The sequence below is a fragment of the Felis catus genome, chromosome A2 (assembly GCF_018350175.1).
Source record: "Felis catus isolate Fca126 chromosome A2, F.catus_Fca126_mat1.0, whole genome shotgun sequence".
NCBI lineage: Eukaryota > Metazoa > Chordata > Mammalia > Carnivora > Felidae > Felis > Felis catus.
Window position 1 is genome coordinate 95,433,659 of NC_058369.1, and position 19,508 is coordinate 95,453,166.

A 19,508-nucleotide genomic window follows, 5' to 3' on the forward strand; every position below is an offset into this window, starting at 1 on the left:
TGGTGAGTTATGTGAATTATTTATCCATAAATCTATTTTAAAAAATATTATTATTAACTGTATTACAGCTATCATTGGACAGTTACCATCTGCAAAAAGACTTAAGAGACTCTATATCATCTGATTTTTGCCATCTGTGAGGCCAATTTTTAATCTTACAGCTGAGAAAACAAGTTCAGTGAAGTTAAAATATTTACACAAAGGTGCAGAGCTGGTCAGGAATGATGCCCAGATATATCACTCTAAATAAGTATCTCTCTAAAGCCTATGTTTTCTTAACCATGCCATACTTGCCATCAAATAGTGCATTGGAAATAATTATAAGACTATCATTGACATAAAATGGCCTTTAAAAAGGCCACAGGCATTATGTTTCTATCCATGTCATGAAAGATTTTTTGGAGGTATCACTGATGGGAAATAAGGTTTAAAAGGTATAGCACCATTGTTATTTAATTCAAAATCCATATCTAGAAAACAAATGCCTCTGGAAAACAGTGGAAAGTAGCTAAGGTCATATAATTTGTCCTTTCTCTTTCAGTTCAAATCAGAGCTAGATTGCAAATGTCTTCAAGTCATTACCTGGTTTGTCATTTTTTTTGTCAGTGCATCTAAAAATCCCTTGTTCTTTATTTATATTATATGAAATTCCCATAAAACATAAATATATAGAAACTATAACCATTTCTTTAAACTACATTATCAGGTAAAAATATTTCTTTATTTAGACTTTATTACTTACATTTAGTTTTTTATACATTTAGAGGTCTTCACAAACAGTAACTTAGTCATCATTCCAAAAAGGTATGTGGATAAAAAAAGTTAATTACAAGAGAAAGAAACACAGATATGCTAAAAGAACCATATTTTGTGACTTCTTCACCTATAATGCAACTAATTATCATTTAGTTCCTATATTCATCTATTTGATGCTGTAACAACAGACACACACTCAGTGGCTTAAAACAACACAAAATGATTATATTATAGTTCTGAATGTCAGAAGTTTGACACATGTCTCAGTGTGCTAAATTTAAGGTCCCAGCAGGGCTGTGTCCCTTTCTAGCAGCACTAGGGGAGAATGTTTCCTTGCCTTTTCCATTTTCTTTGAGGCCACCTGCATTCCTTGGCTCATGGTTCCTTCCTCCTTCAAAGACAGTAAATAGGGCCAAGTCCTTACATCATATTACTCTGACCTCCTCTATTACATCCCTCTTCCATTTTGAAGGACCCATATGATTACATTGGGCCCACACAGATAATCTGGGATAATCTCCCTGTCTTAAGGTCCGTAACTTAATTGCATCTGCAAAGTCCTTTTCCAGTGTAACATAACACATTCAGATTCTGGGAATTATGACACTGACATCTTTGGGTGGCCATTTTTCTGCCCATCATAGTTGCCATTTTCTTCAAAGAAAATCAGGATATACCCATAGTAAATTGAGCCTAAATTGGGGGGGGGGGGTGGTAGGGGGAACATACTAATGGTTTAATTGGAGAATGTAGAACTTGAGATAAAAACCCCTCCTTTCTGGTTTGTCAGATTTTTACTGGCATTTTATTTTGAAGATGAGCCACAATTAGATATGTGGGAACAGGAGAAATCAGTTGCCATTCAAAACCCTGAGAGGAAATAGAACTATCCAAATGACTCTGTTGATTTTTTAATCTGAATAGGAACCAAAAGCTTATTTTGTACTTTTTATCTTTCCACATATTGTTCTGTCCTGCACTCAGGAAACTACCATTCATAGGACAGTCACAGCCTGTATCATATAATTGGATGTTGTATTAATTCAAACTAGAGAAAAGATAACTGGAAAAACTATAGTAGAGCATCCTGACCACGAGTTTTTACAAACCTTTACAGTAAAATATCCGAAGGATCATTAGCAGCAATTTTTGCAGGTTATACAGTATATACATTTAAGAAACCAAACCTCTCCTTTTTGAAAGGCCCAAATTCAAAATGAGGTATCATTACATTATAAGATACTTTTTAATTCCCCAGAACAATGTTCTGTTCAGTGTTTAACTTTTTCAATTTAGCTTTATATCTTTTTTGACTCCAAGATAAAAGAGTGATGTTTGATGTACTGAAATTATAGCCAGCATTTACCAATTCTTTGATTCGACTTTTTAAAGTACTTATGCTTGAATCCAAAATCCGAGGATTTTCAATTATTTGTGATACGCTAATATTTTCTTCTATGAGGCAGTCTATTTTATCATTAAACTTTTTCTCTCCCAAGAAGACCACATCTGGATAGCTTAAGATAAACCTGTGTACCTCTTCTTCAGTACACCCAAGAGAAAACAGCTTCTCCTTGATATTTGTGTAGTTTCTGCTGACATAGTCATTGGAAAGGTCTAGAATTTTAGCTCCTGGACCACACAGCAGAATGAGCAGCTGCTCATTGTTCAAGTTGAAAGTTGACTGTAAAAACTCAATGTTAGTTTTCACCCGTTTGGTACTCTGAATTAAAATGAAAGGGTTTTTAAAAATTATCTTCCCAACAAAATCTCTGGGCTCATTGTGACCCAATGACAAACAGACTTCTTGCAAAAGTTCAATCATCTGTTTATTCAGATCTAGACTATTGGAGAAGGTACGTGGGGCATTGGTCAACAATCGACAAAGGCATTTATGGGTCAATCCAACTGAGTAGAGGAACTTGATATTATTTTCTAAGTTTAGGTTGTTTATGGACCGAAAAAAAGATTCAGGAGAACGTTCCAAGATGTTTATAATTTCAAGGTCTGATGTCATAATTCTTCTCCACAGATCCCACCGTTCTGAAAGACTTTCAGGTGTGCGTGTAATGGCTCGTGGGTATCTTGATATAATGCTAGCAATCACTTCTTTGCTAGCTCCTTTGGATAGAAGGAACATCTTCAGGTCTTGCTCTTTAGTTCCCATCCTATTAAAAACTCCGGGCTGTCGTTTTTTCGCCATGTCAACATCTACTCCCATTTTAAGTAGGTTATTCAGTAGTTCTTCATTCTCTGAAGACTCACTGTCTGTATTACCACACTTCACACTGTAAAGCCTAAACGAAACTAATTTAAAGAGGATTTTTGCAGGAAACCGGATCATCCAACCTCTTGAACCAAAGAGAAAGTTACCTCTCATACACAAGAAGTTTCTTGGTGCCATAATGGTTAGATATCCCAAACCTTTTGGAATGCTGTATAAAACAACATACATAATATTATACAAATGCATGTGTTAACCAGCTTAAAACCCGTATTATGATCCTATAAGCACCATGGTCTTTTCTCTAAAAAACATCTGTAGCTCCAGCTTTCCTGGCGTTGTTCAGCCTCTGCATTCCCACTCTCTAGGTCACTGCTTCTGATTATCTGTGGGCCTGGAACTGTTTCCGTTCTTAATGTGAAGAAAAGAAGTATAATATCATCATTGCCCCAGAATTATTCCTGCCTTTGTCTTGCTCTTTATATTTGGCCTTGTCTACGTTTGCTACCCAAAAACAGTTGCCCCTCTCTACCTCTGCTTTATCCTGGTTTTCAAACTTTGGTTTATTCCTACTAACCAACGCTTTCAATTCTGCCTTGTCTTTCAACTTCCCAGATTTTTGGCTTGCCTCTGCCCATAGATACCAGACTTCTTTGCCCCTGTTCTCTCTTCCTGGTTCCACAAACTCTAAATATAGCCCTGAAAACCAACTCTTCAGACTAATTTCCACCTTAAACATCTTTTTCTAGATTCAGGGTTCTCTTTAAACCCATGCTATCATTAGTCTTAATTCTTAGCTTTATATGGACCTCTGGTCAACAGTTCCCAATCTCAATCTCCTTCAGTTTACCCTATTGCCCCCTTGGTTGTAACCCAAGTACTCCAAACCAATTTTTATCTTCAAAACGATCTACTTGGGCTATTTAATCCACATAGTCCACCGTATGTGGAACTGTGCTGACAGCACATAAACATTGAAAAGTTACTCTTACCATCTTCCCCCACCCTACATTATAAAAGATGAACCCAGGTCTCTCTGCATCTGTTTCACAACACATAACTTCAGGCAAATGACCGAAACTTTCCTAATCATTTAGAAATGGGGCACAAAATTACGAATTTATATATAATAACCATAGGTCCCTACTAAAATGAGTATTTCCATTTATAGGAAATATTTTATCAGGAAAGCAACAGAAAAATTTTCTTCTGTTATTCAATTTGTCAGATGACTTATGTTCTTAAGCTAATTATGGTCTGAGTCATAACATATTTTTTAAATTGTACTTTCTCTTAATTTAGTTTATTTATTTTGAGAGAGAGAGAGAGAGAGAGAGAGAGAGCGAGCATGAGTAGGGGAGGGGCATAGAGAGAAGGAGAGAGAGAATCCCAAGCAGGATCTGCACTGTCAGCGCAGAGCCTGATACAGGGCTCAATCTCACAAACCATGAGCACAAGCTAAGCCGAAATCGAGACTCAGACGTTTAACCAACTGAGCCACCCAGGCATGCCTACTTTTTCCTTTTTAGACTATATAGCTGTGACAAACTTAATTCTTAATTTCTAATTAGTAACAATGGGCTCTTATCACTTAAAGGAGGTATTTCCTTTCTTACCTCTCCTAATTAAACATAAAATAAAAAACAGAGACAGATGGTTCCAACTCACCACTAATATCTCTGGGCTTCAGAGATACTGCTTTCAGTCAGTATCAAAGAAAGCCTCGGGGCACCTGGGTGGCTCAGTTGGTGGAGCGTCCAACTTCAGCTCAGGTCATGATCTCGTGGTTTATGGGTTCGAGCCCTGCGTTGGTCTCTGCTGACAGTTCAGAGCCTGGAGCCTGCTTCAGGTTCTGTGTCTCCCTCTCTCCCTGCCCCTCCCCTGCTTGTCCTCTGTCTCTCTCTTTCTCTCTCAAAAATATTAAATAAACATTTAAAAATGTTTTTAAAAAAGCTTTTCTGTGTCTACCCTTTTAATTATACCAATTTAACAAGAATTTAAGATTATGTCTACAGGCAGGGAACACTCCTGTATTCACAAGATTCTACAGATGCTCAAAGAATTGGAAAAAGATTCCCAAACTATAAAAGCAAATAACATTCAAACAAAAATGAAGGACACTCATATAATAAACATCAAACAATGTGAATATTTATTTATTTATTTTTGAGAGAGAAAGAGAGGCAGAGAGACAGAGACACAGAATCCCAAGCAGGCCCGGCACTGTCAGCAAGGAGTCTGACATGGGGCTTGAATTCACAAACTGTGAGATCATGACCTGAGCCAAAATCAAGAGTCAGATGCTTAACCAACTATGCCACCCAGGTACCCCAACAACAGCATATTTTAGATTGCCCTATGCTTTGAGTTCACTATTCTTTTCTTCTCCATAATACCACATACTACTCTTTAACTACAGACTCTTCCAAAAATGCATGAATTTAGAAACTCAAAAACAAGATCCTCCTTCTAACTAAAGAATGAAGGCCCTACTCACACAGTTCAACAATCTGTTCTCTCTTTCAGATGCTTAAGGGTGCCCTCCACTGGATAATGGTTCGGAACACTGACAGTAGTAGATAAGATCTGTGTTTTGGAACAAGGGGTGCAAGATGGTCAAATGGGATACAGGAAGAAAAGAGTAAAACTCCAATTTATACTTGGCTTTGCCTTTAAAAAGTTCCACTATGGGGCGCCTGGGTGGCGCAGTCGGTTAAGCGTCTGACTTCAGCCAGGTCACGATCTCGCGGTCTGTGAGTTCGAGCCCCGCGTCGGGCTCTGGGCTGATGGCTCAGAGCCTGGAGCCTGTTTCCGATTCTGTGTCTCCCTCTCTCTCTGCCCCTCCCCGTTCATGCTCTGTCTCTCTCTGTCCCAAAAATAAATAAACGTTGAAAAAAAAAATTAAAAAAAAAAAAGTTCCACTATATATATAATATATACATAATATATATATATTTTATATATATATAACAGTATGGTAAAATATGTATAATTAGTAAATATACATACATTGGAAGTACACATGTATAAACCTCTTTTACTGAGAGTGTATACAATCAAAAATCTGAAGACGACCATCTAAACAATAAACTCTTGAAATGATTAGCACCATGACAAACAGGCTGAGCAAGCCACAGAAAGTTCACGAGTAACTGTACTAATGAAAAACTAAAAGTGAAAATATATGCCAAATTTCTTAACAAAGGAGTCACAAATCTACTAAGGTTTCTACTGACTCTGTGAAGGTGAATTTTACATCTTGTGTATAATTCGCTCTCCATAGAAATGTCTTTCACAGGAATTAACATGTCTAAAACTAAACTGAACATCTTTGCCAGCCCCCAAACTAGCCCTCTTCTGATTAATAAAATCACTACCACTATCCTGTCACTCGTGATAAAAATCAAAAAGTGATTGCTTTCTTCCTCTTCCTCAACCTCCAGTCAATGAATCATGTAGATTCAGCTTCCTCAGTATCTTCTTTAGTATCTCTACACTTTGCTATTCTTTCCCACCCAGACTATAACAGCCACATAACTTGCTTCTCGAACATCGGTCATGCAAAAATGCCACCATGGTATACTTGCCAAACAAAAAAGTGATTACATACCCTATTCCCTGATTAAAGACTTCTACAGTTCTCTCCTAGAGAGCACAAATCTTCAGACTGACCTTCAAAACTCTCACTGCACAGGGTGTCTGAGTAGCTCACTTGGTTGAGCATATGACTTAGGCTCAGGTCATGATCTCACAACTGGTGAGTTCAAGCCCTGCATTGGACTCTCCGCATTCAGCGCAGAGGCCACTTTAGATCCTGTCTCCCTCTCTCTCTCTGCCCTTCCCCCATGTTCTCTCAAAAATAAATAAAAATTTAAAAAAACAATAAAACCTCACCACAGAGTTGCAACTACCTTTCTAGCTGTCTGTTCTATTCTACAACCCCACAACAGGCACTATCGCCTCTCAAACTTCAAATCCTAGGGGCGCCTGGGTGGCTCAGTCGGTTAAGCGTCCGACTTCAGCTCAGGTCACCATCTTGCGGTCCGTGAGTTCGAGCCCCACGTCAGGCTCTGAGCTGATGGCTCGGAGCCTGGAGCCTGCTTCCGATTCTGTGTCTCCCTCTCTCTCTGTCCCTCCCCCGTTCATGCTCTTTTTCTCTCTGTCTCAAAAATAAATAAACGTTAAAAAAAATTAAAAAAACAAAACAAAAAAAAAAAAACTTCAAATCCTAAACATTCTTCCCCATTCTTGTCTCCCTGCCTTTGTGGAAGCTTTTCTTTCAGAAAGGCCCATTCTCTGGCTAACATTAACAACTCAGGCAACAACAGATGTTGGCAAGGATGTGGAGAAAGAGGATCTCTTCTGCACTGCTGGTGGGAATGCAAACTGGTGCAGCCACGCTGGAAAACAGCATGGAGGTTCCTCAAAAAATTAAAAATAGAACTACTCTATGACCCAGCAATTGCACTACTAGGTATTTATCCAAGGGATATAGGTATGCTGTTTCAAAGAGGCACATGCACCCCAATGTTTATAGCAACACTATCAACAATAGCCAAAGTATGGAAAGAAATGTCCATCGACGGATGAATGGACAAAGAAGATGGAGTATTACTCAGCAATCAAAAAGAGTGAAATCTTGCCATGTGCAACTACATGGGTAGAACTAGAGGGTATTATGCTAAGAGAAATTAGTCACAGAAAAGCAACTATCATATGACTTCACTCATATGAGGACTTTAAGACACAGAACAGATGAACACAAGAGAAAGGATGCAAAAATAATATAAAAACAGGGAGGAGGATGAAACACAAGAGCCTCTTCAATATGGAGAACAAACAGAGGGTTACTGGAGGGGCTGTAGGAGGGGGGATGGGCTAAATGGGTAAGGAGTATTAAGGAATCTACTCGTGAAATCATTGCACTGTATGCTAACTAACTTGGATATAAATTTAAAAAATAAAATAAAATTTTAAAAAATAGAAAAAAAAGGTCCGTTCTCCTAATATCTATCCATAGTATAAGGTTTCATTCAAATACTAGCTCCCACAAATCTTTAACTTGTTAAACAAAAACTTACTGCTTAAGTGAATCATTTGTTTTCTAATAACTTATTACTAAAGAATCTACAAATAATATTCTATTTATAAATTTTAAAAAAGAACCGAACTGGACTTAGAACTGACAACTAAAATTTGGATTTGATTACAATACTATAAATATAATATATTGACTGAAAAAATGGTATGAGTGGTCTCAGCTAAGCCTGAAAACAATGACACCTAGCATCAACTGCTGGTGAGCATGTGAGGAAATGTAGGAAATTCTCTGCAAATACCACTGCTAGAAAGGAATTTGGCACCATCCACCATATCCTTTAACCCAGTATTTTCACTGCATTAAGATTATCCAAAGGATGGGGCGCCTGGGTGGCGCAGTCGGTTAAGCGTCCGACTTCAGCCAGGTCACGATCTCGCGGTCCGTGAGTTCGAGCCCCGCGTCGGGCTCTGGGCTGATGGCTCAGAGCCTGGAGCCTGTTTCCGATTCTGTGTCTCCTTCTCTCTCTGCCCCTCCCCCGTTCATGCTCTGTCTCTCTCTGTCCCAAAAATAAATAAAAACGTTGAAAAAAAAAAAAAAAAGATTATCCAAAGGAAAGGACAAAACACATTTGTTATTAAAAAAGATGACCATCCTAACATTGTTTGCTATAGCAAAAAAGAAGCCCAAATGGCCACCAACAGTAGAATGGTTGATAGTGATATATCTATGTAACATAATACTACACAACCCAGTTTTCTTAAAAAAAAAAAAAAAAAAAAAAAAAGGCATAACTAACACAATAGAAAGATATCCAAGATATTCTAAGGGGCAAACTGCATAACTGTATGGATAGAAAATATCACTTATATAAAGGCGGAAGACGTTAATATATACGGGGGGGGGGGAGGTAGATGACTGTTATCTCTGAGAGTTTAAAGGGGTGTATGTACTGTTTCTGAAATTCTGTGATATTATTTAATAAATGTTATTTTGCAACCAGTTATTAAAAACAAATGTGCAACCAGATAAATTAAAAACAACTTGATATTCCATAATTAATTTCAACGTCTCTCAATTTGCTGTCTTTAATTAACCAAAACCATTATTCCAAGGGCTAAAGTCCAAAATTAACAAATACACTGAAAACCTCTGTACTCATAACTTTTAAAGCCTAAGGAATAAAAGAGGATATCCGTTCTCCTCTGTTCCACAATTCGCTTGACAAAGGCACTTTTAATGGAGATGGTTAATCAATGCCCCCAGGGTACTAATTCTAGATGGTCTTCTTTTGATAAAATAAAGGAAGTTTGGAGATCTTTACAGGTATCCATTTCTCACCTCATTTGTCTTAAAGAGAGAGGACTTTGCATTTCTCCAGGTCTGGAAAACAGCTGTCCCTAAAAATGGCAAATAAATAAATAAGGGGGGGGGACAAAATATTGTCAGCACTTCGTAATACAGAATAAAGAAATCGATCCCAGCTAACACTGCATAACGTTCTTGTGAAATGAGTAACCTCTTGCCTACTAGGCATCTCTCTCAGAGATGTGAGAAGAAAACGGCGAGGACACGCCTGAGTATTAATGGGAGAAAGCTGCGTAATCACGAATATGATTTGTAAAACCAGAGCTAAGGGCTTCACGTACATGGTCTGTCTTCAACCCCACAACTTAAAAGGCATTATTCCTAAAATTTAAAAGTCGGGAAAAGGCCAAGCTCTCTCACAAGTTCTTATTAGCTAAATGAAGCTAATTCCACGGGTTCCATTCCATGGATTCTTCCCCTCTGCCTCCCCAAAATCAACTCCCCCAGGGGTGGCGAGGAATAAAGACTCCACCGTACATCAGTATCACCCAACCCCGCTTCTAAAAAGAAAAGGTACAGGCCCAGCTAGCCACAGACCTCAAACTGGACAGTACCAATATTCGCCAGATGCCTTTACTTCCGGGTCTGGGGAGGGAACTAAAGAGCGGAAATGAACAGGCTAACTTCCGGTCGCGCACAGGTGACGTCGCCTTCCTTGCGCCCCCCGGCGGCCGCGTGGCGTAAACCCAACGCGAAGAGCCCGGCAGGGGGCAGCACGAGACCGTGGTGAGTGCTGGGGACAAGCCTTCTGGCTGGTTTGGGAGGCGGGACCCGAGACTTCTCCGACGTCCCTGCCAGAGGCCAAGCTGGCTGCAGGGATGTATTGCCTGCCAGTGACTTGCGGTGGGAAAGTCGCTATCATGTAGATAAACTGCAGCGTGATAGGGTGATTACGCTTATTAACATGATTAATAAGTACGGGTCAATATCTCGGCGTTTGATGCCAGAAGACTTGTGCGATCCGGGGCTCCTAAAGAGTCTCAGGTGCTCATTCTTTCTTGAGGTACCTTGGAAATCCTGGATTGTGTCTTCTAGTCCGAGTTCAGTTTAGGCTTTCAGGCTAGGAAGCAGTTTTCATATACTTCTATGTAGCACGAGTTACCTATGCTTCTTCTGAAATTGCGACTAATTTAGGCTATTATTTCAACAGAAAATAATAATAATAAAGTTTCAACAGAAGCTTAATCTCCACAGCAGATGCATTTTTGCCATTTTTGAAGGCATCGCCTTAAACCTTCCTAGTCCTGTCAATCCCACTTGCCTGGGGATAGTAGCATTGGAGATTAAGCTTCAATTCAAAGCAATTCTGTTGCCTCCAAAAGACCTAGCTTAATGAAATAATCATCCAGCCACTAAGTTATATCTTCCCGAGGAAGTGATTTGGTCTTTAGAAAAACAGAAAGTGGGGGAGAGGGTTAATCCTGAATTCTACTGCATGGAAGAATTTGCTGCCTTACCCTACTCTATGTAGCAGCATATGATAGATTTTTCTTTATCCCATTTCTGTGCTAATTAATGTTTTATCCTCACTCTATCCCTTGGATTACTCTTAGTTGGTATGTTGTCAATTTTTTTAAATTAATTTTGTTTTATTGGTTTATAAGGGTAAAGATTTATGTCTGGGACTTTACCAATAATCAATCTTTCTAGTTAAGTGAAATTACTTACCGCTGTCCCTCCAGATATAAAGTAGTCCTGAAATGTTAGAAATAGTCTCTTTAACACTCCTTATTAAGGACAACAAATTAAGGGTAGATGGGGGGTGGGGGAGAGGGGAAAGTGGGTGATGGGCAGGGAGGAGGGCACTTGTTGGGATGAGCACTGGGTGTTGTATGGAAACCAATTTGACAATAAATTATATTTTTTAAAAAAAGAAATAGTCTATGTGAGTTTCTAAAATCTATTTCTGCATGGAAGGAGCTCTCATATTTGAGTTAATATTTACTGTTATATATAAGTATATAGTTATATGCATAAATATTGTATTTTTAAACTACTTTACAATCAATGTAAAACAATAACATCTTTTTTAGAAATCTTTAAACTTCAGACTTTAAGAAGACTTGAAATTATGAATCTCTCATGAATCCTCTCATTTTGCAGATATGAGATATTGAAACACAGTAGAAGCGAGCAAGAGAATACATGTGTTAAACGTCCTTAACCAGTAAGTATTCTATGACTTATACTACATGCACTTACATATACTACCAAAGGTTATTTCATACTTACTTAGGCAATGTCACTTATGTTTGTTTTAAGTGATGTCTGTAGGTAAAGGAGATTGGTTCTTTTGAAAAATAAGTGCCATATTTCCTATCCAAAGTTTTCTGATTACAAATATATTTTAAATGCATATTGTAAAGCACTAAGAAGAGTAGGAACAAAAGTATAATGATTGTTGGGTTAGGATGGTGTATTATCAATTTTTCCCCCTCTCAGATTTCTGCAAAGAGGTTTAGTATTTAATGATTTGTGAAATGTCATTACCTCCAGTAAGAGCAGTGACTACTACCTCATTGTCATTAGTGGTGTATTACAGTATAACCTGTATGTTCCTTGCCTGTATTTCATTCATTGGTTCAGTAAACGTTAACTGAACACCTGTACATTTCAGGCCTTGTTTTCAGGATGGGGGTGGCATATATTGGAAAACAAGACAAAACCCCTGCCCTCCTGGGCCTCACTCTCAGCCTGAGTGTCTGAAGCTCTACATGCTTCCCCCACTTCACCACCCCCCAAGACCATAGCTGATCCATCCCCTACTATGTTGATGTAATTAAGAAGAAAGGGTGGTTGTAAACACTGGTGGCCTCTCTGTGTGGTAGAAAACCAGAGGCAGGGATGAAGAAACAGAATAAAAGGGATAAGTAGTTGCAACATGGTGGAGGGGAGTTTTTCCTAGTGTCACCCACTTAGGGTCCATGGGCTCTCTAAACAGTAGAAATTAACTAGAGGCCAAAGGGGAGCTCCAGGTAAAGCTTTTATTGAGGCTTATTCTGGAGCACAAGGGAGACAACACAAAGGAAAGAGTCTTTCAGGCTGATTCCCCTAACATAGGCCAGGGAAACTTTTTAAAGAGACAAAGGAGGGAAAGGAGTGACATTGAAGCATGTAAAGCCAGGGATTTCTTGGCGCTTGCACACTTAAAGATTTTGCTTCTTCATGTGTTGCACGTCTAATTAGCATGTTAAATCTCCACCCATGTTAAATCATTAGAATGATTTTTAGTATTATAACGAGGGGGAAATTTGGTGAAAAGTCAGAAGTAAGGTCCACATGGGCCAGACTAGTTTGGTTCCATCTTCCCCAGTGTTTATAGTTCAGTCTCTCCTTTACATAATCATTCTGCTTCCACAATCCTCCCAGATAATGCTACTCAAGAAACAGAGTGTCAGCTATCAAGGAAAGCTAGATTCCATGGTCAGGGGTGAGGAGCCCAAGTCAGTCCCTACTCTGTCTTACTATAAGCTGTTCTACAGTTATCATCTTTCAGAGTTTTTTATAGTCTAAAGTAATTCAAGTTTTAAGTTAAATTTGTTTTGTTACATATTTCTTTTAAAATTTCCTTTTCTTAAACTATGGTAATATTAGATGGTATATGTGTTTTTAAATGACTTTACTTGAGAAAAGAAGAAGTTGCCAAATCTGTATTGGAGCATCTCCTCTCCCTTTTTTTTCATCCAAAAGCCTGTTGCAGGGGAAAGCTAGACTCTGGAGCCCTCCCTCCCAGAATGGGACTTAAGACACACGGGATGAGCTCAAAGTCAAGTCTGGATACAGAATCTTGCTGTATTCAGAAGCACCTCTGCCCTTTTATAACTAAAGATTTTTTTTTTTTACTGTGACCAAAGTGCCTGTATGCCCTGCTCTGCCCAGGCAGTGTCCTTAGTTTTTCATGCAAATAGACTTTCCGCAAACACAGCCCCTTGGTTGACCACTCATGTTTGAATCTCAGCAAGACCCAATTAAGGTCAGAACAGATGTAGCCCTTCAGTGCTCCACCCTCCACCCACTACAGCAATACCCAGACTCCTAGATTCAGTAGACAAATGCCATCCCCACCCCACAACAGCTTCCTAGACAGACCTACCAGCTTCCTACCAGTGTAGTTTGAAGGCCCTCAGAGGAACATCAAGTCTCTTCTTCCATTCTCTTGCCAGAGGTCATTTTGTATGCTTATGAAAACACATGAAAAGGCTACAGATTGCTTACTGCTGAGTAAAGCAGTAGGTGAAGTTACCCTGATAATCACAGGTTAACACTCTTTCTGTTTGTAAGCAACCAAAATAAAATTAAAAAAAAACATAAACAAAAACAAAACAAAAAACTTAGTTTAATCCCCTCCACCCCTTTTTCAAAACAGTTGCTTTTTAACAACCTTGGATTTCTTTTGAAATCTAAAGATTTGACTGTTGGCAACTTACTTTCTCTGAAATGTGTCTAACTGGGGTCTAGAGAGACTTCTTGAGTCAGCCTTCCTACTCCCACACTCATTACCACAAGGGTCTGTGGCAAGGAACTGGATACTTAGCCTGGCAAATTTGCTGATTCCAGACACGATATGATCCTGGATTCCCACAGTAGTTAGAGTGCCACCATCAGCAGGACAGAGTTGGCCAAGTGAAACACAGTAATAATTTGAGATCCCATTCAGCCTCAATTCCATTCAGCCTAGTGAGTTTAAGTACCTTGTGGTTGTCTGATCTTACAGTACCATGCTTTCAATTTAATTTTGATTCTTAATCACTGGTGGAAAATAGTGATCTTACCACAGAGGAGGGGAGTAAATATTCACAAAATAGAATAAGATCTTCCTTGTCCAAAACTGTCTCACTTCCTCTTTACAGTATTTCTTGAAATTCCACCTTTAGAAATTTATTCCTTGGTATTTGTAGCATGGTGATTTTAAATGCTAAACATATGTTCTAAATTTAATTTTTATTTATTTGAGAGAGAGAGAGCATGCACATTTGAGTGGGGGATGGGGGAAAGGAACAGAGAGAGAGAGAGAGAGAGAGAGAGAGAGAGAGAGAGAGAGAGAGAGAATTGCAAGCCGGCTCCACACTCAGCACAGAGCCCAATGCAGGACTCAATCCCATGACCTGGGATCATGACCTGAGCCAAAATCAAGAGTAAGATACTCAACTGCCTGAGCCACCCAGGTGCCCCTAAATCCTAAACATATTTGAAAGTGTAAATAAATTAAGCCAATAGTCAGCAAGCTTTTTCTATAAAGGGCCAGATAGTAAATATTTTAGGTTTTATGGATCATATACCAGCTTTTTTGCACATTCTTCTTTTTTCTTTCTTTTTTCACAGCCCTTTAAAAAATGTAAAAACTGTTAGCTCAAAGGGTACCTGGCCACTGGTCATAATCTGCTGACACCTACATTAAACTATGTTAATAGTATTTAAAAACATCATATAACACTATCTGCCAGATACTATTCTAATCATTTCACCTGTATTACTCCATTTAAATCTATGATGGAAATAATATTATCTCCATTTTATGCATGAGGAAACTGAAATAGAGGCTAAGTTGCCTAAGCTCACACAGCTAATAAGTAAGTAGAACCTAAGAAGTCCACTCCAGAGTGTGTAATTGTAATTGCAATGCTATGCTGACACCCAGAGAAACAATATTTTAATTCACTGTGGAAACTATAAAAATAGAAATATTTTTCTATAGAAAATAGAAAAAGAGGGCAAAAAAATTCACCCATAATTCTGTCACCTAGAAATAATCACTATTTACATTTTGTTTATATTCTCCCAGAATACTCCTAAACATAAAATTCTTTTCTTTATTCAGCCTACGAGGTAGGTATAATTTATACATGAGGAAACTGAAGCTTAGATGGATTAAGTGACTTTTTCAAGATCATAAAGGTAATATGTGTGTGGAACTAGGATTTCAACCGAGGTTGTTGCTTCCAGAACCTGTGCTCTTAACCCCTGGCCTAGACTGTTCTTGAGTTTATGCTTACTTGTCACATTTAACAAGACCTTTTCCTTATCATATTTATAAAAAAGTCACTCATATTTTCTTCCAGTACTTAATTATTTTTCTTGTTTTTCCTTTAAATCTTTGAGTCATCTGTATTTTTTTTAATGGTTATTTATTTTGAGAGAGAGTGCATGTGCACATGAGCAGGGGAGGGGCAGAAAGATAGGGAGAGAGAATCTCAAGCAGGCTCCATGCTGTCATCACAAAGCCCAATATAGGGCTCAAACTGCCAAACCATGAGATCATGACTTGAGCTGAAATCAAGAGTTGGATGCTTAACTGACTGAGCCACTCTGGTGCCCCAAGTCATCTGTATTTTATTTTGTAATAAGAAGCAAGGTAGAGATTCAGTTCTGTTTTTTTTTCCAAGTTGGTAGTCAATTGTTACAACATCATTTAATGTGTACTTTCTTTGCCCACTGCTTTGAAATGCGTCTTTATCATATACTAAATTACAAAGTAATCAATTTTGAATGACTGCATTCCATTTTTGGAAGAGATTTCTCAAAGTTTTGTTGTGATGATCTAACTTAAGGGTTGATATGAAGAAAGGAAAGTAGATTTCAGCCTGGTGTTACGAGAATTTTTCTTTATGGGTGATTTATCCCTTAAGAAAAATAAATACCAAGAATTCAGATGAGCATATTTAGCTCCAACTCTACAGCTCTTATACAAGTATGAAAAGTGGAAACTCAGCTTGAAGGAATATTGATGATTATCTTGTCCAACCCCCAAATTTATAGGTAAGGAAATAGACCCAATGTGGTAAAAGATTACTTTTCTAATAAATAATAGTGTCTATATACTACATAGACTTCTTTCAAATGCAAGCAAATACAACTCAACTAATTCAAGTAAAAAATGGGGGAAATTTTTTTATCTTATAACATGAGAGGAAAAGGGGCTGAGATTTCTTCAGGCATTACTAAATCCAAAAATTAAATTAGGTCTATAGCTCTCTCTGCATCTCATCTCAGATACAGAGGGATGCTTCCCTCTGTATGTATCCCTCATTCTTTCAGTCTTGTCTGTGGGACAAAATACTGGTTGCAAGCATCTCTAAGGCTACATCCTTTTAACTAGAAACTCAAGACAGAAGAGAGAAATTCTCTTAATCTTGAACATAAAATCCAAAATAAGGATTCTGATTGGCTTTCCTAGAGTCATGTGACCACCCCCATTATTTCAGGGGAAGTGTGAGGCAAGCAGCATATAATGTGATTGGTGTTATTGTTGCTAGAATGAAGAAAGGTAAGTTGGGCAGACAAAAACTCTATTACTATAGTTGGAGAGCCAGAATTGGACTTGAGATCTTTGATCTCCTATCTCATTCCTGCATTAATTCATTTAACACATATTTACTGAGCAGTCTAGCAAGATTGTATTTAGCTGCAAGTAACAGTAGCAATTTACACAGCAAAAGGTCTAGAGATAGGAGTGGGTTTTGGCATTGTTTTATATCAGGTAGCTTCACAGTTTCCCAAGCACAACACTGTACTTCCTTGCCTCTGATCCTTTGCCCACTCCTCTGTTCACCATCTCCACTTGTCAGGTACTCTCTTAGTCTCAGTTTGTTAGGGCTATTATAACACAAATGCCATAGACTAGGTTGTTTAAACAACAGACATTTATTTGTCACAGTTCCAGATCAAGGTGGTGACAGATTTGGTGTTTGGTGAAGTCCCACTGACTGGTAGTTGACTGTCTTCTCACTGTGTCTTTACACAGCAGAAGGGAGTAAGAAAGCCCTTTGTGGTCTCTTTCATAAGGGCACTAATCCCATTCATAAAAGCTTCAACTTCATAACCTAATGACTTCCCAAAGGAAGGCCCTACTGCCTAACATCATCACATTGGATATTAGGATTTCAACATATGAATTTTGGGGGAAACACAAACATTGAGTCCATAATGGTCACTTAACCTAGAAAAGGTAATACCATCTCTCCCTGAAGCCTTTCCAGACCCCCATTCAGAATACATCTTTCCCATTTCTGTATTTCTGTAGCACTGTATGTAATCATTGTTAACACCAAATTTATTCTATCTTGTATTTAAATTAATATGGTGCATTCATATCAATCTCTGTTATATCGCAATTTCTTAAGGGCACAGACTCTCATTCATCTTTGTGGAATCCAGGTGCCAGCTGTCCTCCCATCATCTGGTTCTGCCAGCTGTACATCCTATCCTCCTTTCTAGACCCAGAAGTCTAGAACCCAAAACCACTTAGAATTCTGCCAGAGTAAACCATATCACCTGAAAACATTAGTGAGCAAAGCAGACTCCACTGCAGGCTTTGTCAAGGAAGTTACATAACACATTACACAGAAAATCAACTCTCAGGGCACCTGGGTGGCTCAGTCGGATAAGCATCCGACTTCAGCTCAGGTCATGATCTCACAGTTCATGAGTTTGAGTGCCACATTGAGTGAGCATAAGCTCCACTTTGGGTGAGACCTGTTTCTCTCTCTCTCTCTCTCTCTCTCTCTGTCTCTCTGTCTCTCTCTCTCTCTCTCTGTCTCTCTCTCTCTCTCTCCATCTCTGCCCATGCTCACTTGCACCCTCTCTCTTCAAAAAAAAAAAAAGGAAAGGAAGGAAGAAAAAGAAAGAAAATCAACTCTCAGATCCTCACTGGCTCACATTTTCTTCTTCCTGGATCATCCTCCAGACTTCAGACTCCTTTCCCCAATTTTTTGCGTAAATTCAGAGGTGCTCCAGCCCTATCTGTACACTGGCACACCTAAACCCAGCATTAGGCTTCATAAAATAAAGTCCTGTCTAGGTAACAGGTCTCACTCTTCCCAGTAGTGGGGTTTCAAAACAGATAATATTAAATCATGCTTATAATAGTTAACGTTTGTTATTTACTGTGTATAATGTACAGTCATCCCTGCAAGGCATATGTTATTTCCATTTTACAGTTAAAAAAAAGAGAAACAGGAAAAGGGTAAATAAATAAATAAATAAATAAATAAATAAATATTACACAGCCAGAAAGTAAGAATCAGAAATCAAAATCAAACCCAGGAAATTTGAACCCAGAGTCTGGGCCCTTAATAATTAAACTCTACTAACCTCTATAGCACCTAATACAATGCCTTTCCTGGTAAGTACTCCAGATATTGGTTGGATTAAATTTACTTATATTTCTAAGATCATCAGAAATATCCTAGTTTGTTATGTTTCTTTTTTTCCCCAGAAGTAAAAATTTATTTTTGTTTATGAAATACCAAATATCCATTGTAGGAAAAAACAAATTATGTTAAACTAAAGCAAAAATTATGAGTATATTGCAACTTTTTGGTAGTTTTATTTTTCTCAGCTTTATTGAGATATAATTGGCAAATAAAAGTTATATAATATTTAAAATGTACAGCATGATGATTTGATATATCTATCCATTGTAAAATGATTACCATAATCAAACAAATTAACATCCATCGCCTCACATAGTTACTATTATTTTATACTGTGGTAAGAACACTTTAGACCTATTGTTAGAAATTTTCAAATGTACAATATTATTAACTATAGTCACTAATGCTGTACGATGGATATCTAAAGCTTTCTGTTTGTTCTGGTATTAACTGAATGAACGAACTGACTAATTTACTGACTATGCAACTCAGCTCCCTTATCTGAAAATTCATTCATTCAGTTGGTCATTTAATATTTATGCATCTACTCCGTGGGCACTAGAGAAACAATGAAGCATAAGAAACCCTCCCTGCCTTTAACAGGTCTGTGGAGATATTCACAGTCCAAAAGAGAAGTGTTAAACCAGATAATATTGAAGGTCCCTTCCAGCTCTAAAATTTTGTGATTCTGTTGAATGGGAAGTTTGCTCTGGTGGTAGATTACTGTCCTTGTCTAGATATTGGGAAGGAGAGATGAGAGTGCTTGTCAAAGGATCACTGAGGACAGAATTTAAGGCTGCCCCTAAACCAAATAGCAAAGAACAGGAACCCTTGCCTACTGCCCTCCAGCCTTCCTCACTGTACTCCTAACTCCACTATGGGTTCAGATGGCTGGTATCCTCCTGCTTCCCTTTGAGTCCTCCAAACCCCATTTTGACACGAGGCAAGCCAACTGATTATGAAGTGTTCC

The 19,508-nt window shown here is 38.3% G+C and overlaps 1 protein-coding gene across 4 annotated transcripts; it reads right to left on the reverse strand.

The window, feature by feature from the left end:
* Positions 1 to 702: 702 nt before the first annotated feature.
* MTERF1 (mitochondrial transcription termination factor 1) lies at positions 703 to 10,006 on the reverse strand. Of its 4 annotated transcripts, none has more exons than XM_006929171.4 (3): positions 9,924 to 10,006; positions 9,360 to 9,418; positions 703 to 3,191 (listed from the first exon to the last, which is right to left on the reverse strand). In XM_006929171.4, exons 2-3 carry the CDS (start codon positions 9,389 to 9,391, stop codon positions 2,003 to 2,005), a joined length of 1,221 nt encoding a protein of 406 aa, XP_006929233.1. In that variant the 5' UTR covers positions 9,392 to 9,418; positions 9,924 to 10,006; the 3' UTR covers positions 703 to 2,002. The 4 variants fall into 4 exon arrangements, with proteins under 4 accessions (XP_006929233.1, XP_044908288.1, XP_003982798.1 ...); XM_045052353.1 differs by having other exon boundaries at positions 703 to 3,391; positions 9,924 to 9,988; XM_003982749.5 differs by lacking the exon at positions 9,924 to 10,006 and adding an exon at positions 9,864 to 9,882.
* Between the last annotated feature and the right edge of the window lie 9,502 nt (positions 10,007 to 19,508).